At 40.9% G+C, this 2,087-nt stretch overlaps 1 protein-coding gene across 1 annotated transcript in view; it reads right to left on the minus strand.

Annotated features, from left to right (window-relative positions):
* Nucleotides 1-2,087, minus strand: part of LOC105821645 (WASH complex subunit FAM21-like) — a 69,673-nt gene that overhangs the window by 48,287 nt on the left and 19,299 nt on the right. The window contains exons 6-7 of the mRNA XM_012658397.1: nucleotides 1,517-1,582; nucleotides 229-276 (exon numbers count right to left, since the gene is read on the minus strand). Coding sequence (XP_012513851.1) covers nucleotides 229-276; nucleotides 1,517-1,582 — 114 coding nt within the window. The remainder of the gene's footprint in view (nucleotides 1-228; nucleotides 277-1,516; nucleotides 1,583-2,087) is intronic.

A 2,087-nucleotide genomic window follows, 5' to 3' on the forward strand; every position in this document is an offset into this window, starting at 1 on the left:
ACTTCTTTGTCTTCTAAGAAAAATGAAGATAAATTATAAAGAAAAATTGGGGGGAAAAATACACAAAGTGGGTAGTTAGCCTAAATACATGAAATGCTTACAGGAATATTAGTTGTAAACATGAAAAAATCCTCACTTTGTCATAAACTGCACAAAAGTCATTTCTATATACATGCTATGCTTCAATTAAAATTTTAAAATAAAGTCACTTCAATATAGGAGCCTTACCCGGTTTTGATCATTGTCACTATGGTTGGCAAAATCTTCATCTGACTCCTTTAGGGGGAAAAAAGGCTTTGTCATTAAACACGCTTTACTTGGAAGCACAGAGATGAGTTCAGGTCTAAGTCTCCGGGGCAAGCTCATTCTGTGTCAAGTTGAGGAAAAGCTCTAAACTCAGTCTGTTTGTACTGACTACTGGCCACCTCTGCATCGAGGTGCCGGCAAGGTGGACAGTTGGCAATGTTATGAAGGGTTGTTCCAGCTAGCATGTAAGTTTTGTGGTTCACTTAAACACATCTAACAATTTGTTCGTATCATCTGCACTTTCAACTCTAACCTTTGGTTTTAAAGTTAAAGTTGCACATTTAATTAGCTAAATTATCAAAAGTCGGTTGTGTTATTTTACACTTGGATTCCACTCTCTACATTCCCTCCAAGCAGCATAACTACTTTCTCAGGCCCAGGAAGGGGACATTAATTTGCTACCAGGAACTCTGTAAAGAGCTACATTGGTGGCTAAAAACAAAAGATTCATCTAATGACCATCTGTTACAGCAAGGCTGCTTACAAAAAGCTTGTTTCTGACCATGAGGTTTTGTTCAGAGGACTGGAGGAAGGAGGGCAGGGACGGCGGACTGCAGAAAGGGGAACACAGGATAGAGGAGCACATGGGCAAAACTGTCTCCTTTCAGAAATCTCATCCTCAAGGAGTACCCTTCAAAGTGGCTCTGCCCTTTGCAATAACAAACATCTCATCTAAATGAACAACTCCAGATACAACTGTGATCAAGGCCCACAGACTACAAGACCCTAAACCAGGGAGTCAGCTTATGTTCTGTGGATATGAAGAGGCTAGAGGTGGCAGCAAAGCAAAATGTAAGTGGATGCTGTAAGCACCCCCTGGTCTAGAAGGTTTTATAGTAAAGAGGTTTTAAATGTAGATTTTTTTTTTCCTCTAGAATTATTCCGAGAGAGAATGTACTCAAGGACTATATCCCAGGCAGAGATTCCACCAAAATATCTAAGCTGCCCTCCTCAAAATATATTGGGTGAGAGAGGGATTTAGTGGCAAGAGGGAGGGTAATAGTGAAAGAAATTAACACAGTTTTCCTTGTCTTTGTATGTAAGACAAAAAGGAAATCTAACCCCAAGGAAAAACTTCAGAATATGGCTTCTATCACTGTTAAAAGTTTTATGAAAACAGATTGCTAATTCACAAATATGTTACTTAACTAGCTAAACACATCCTGAGCTTCCTGCCCACCATGACCTGGTCACACCAAACAGTCCTCACCTCTTCCTCTTTCTCTTCTTCACTGTCCACGATACTGCCACGATCGCTGCCTACAGAGCCTTCTGGAGAGAAGACAGGTAAGAGTTACCACCATGAGTCTCAAGAAAATGTCCTTAGCTCCTTCTCAAAATCACAAACCACCACACAACAGAATCACAGAGACTTTGATAAAACCATCTATACCCATTTATTGGAATTAAAAATATCTTCATTATGGTGAGAAACAAGATATTTATGTAGTCTGAAAGTACCACCCCACAAGATACTTACCAAAAAAAAAAAATCATTCATTGCACAGGAAAAAAACTGACTTGTATTCCTCAAAGATTTCAAGGTCATGAAAAGCAAAGAAAGACTGAGAAACTGTATCTGACTACAAGATGACTAGAGAGATGCAACAACTCAATGCTGTGAGTGACGGGTCCTGGATCGAGTCCTGGACCAGCAATCAAGAGAGACTGTAGCCGGGTGCGGTGGCTCACGCCTGTAATCCTAGCACTCCAGGAGGTCGAGGCGGGTGGATCGCTCAAGGTCAGGAGTTTAAGACCAGCCTGAGCAAGAGCAAGACCCC

The sequence above is a fragment of the Propithecus coquereli genome, unplaced genomic scaffold (genome assembly GCF_000956105.1).
Source record: "Propithecus coquereli isolate 6110/MARCELLA unplaced genomic scaffold, Pcoq_1.0 Scaffold585, whole genome shotgun sequence".
Lineage (NCBI taxonomy): Eukaryota > Metazoa > Chordata > Mammalia > Primates > Indriidae > Propithecus > Propithecus coquereli.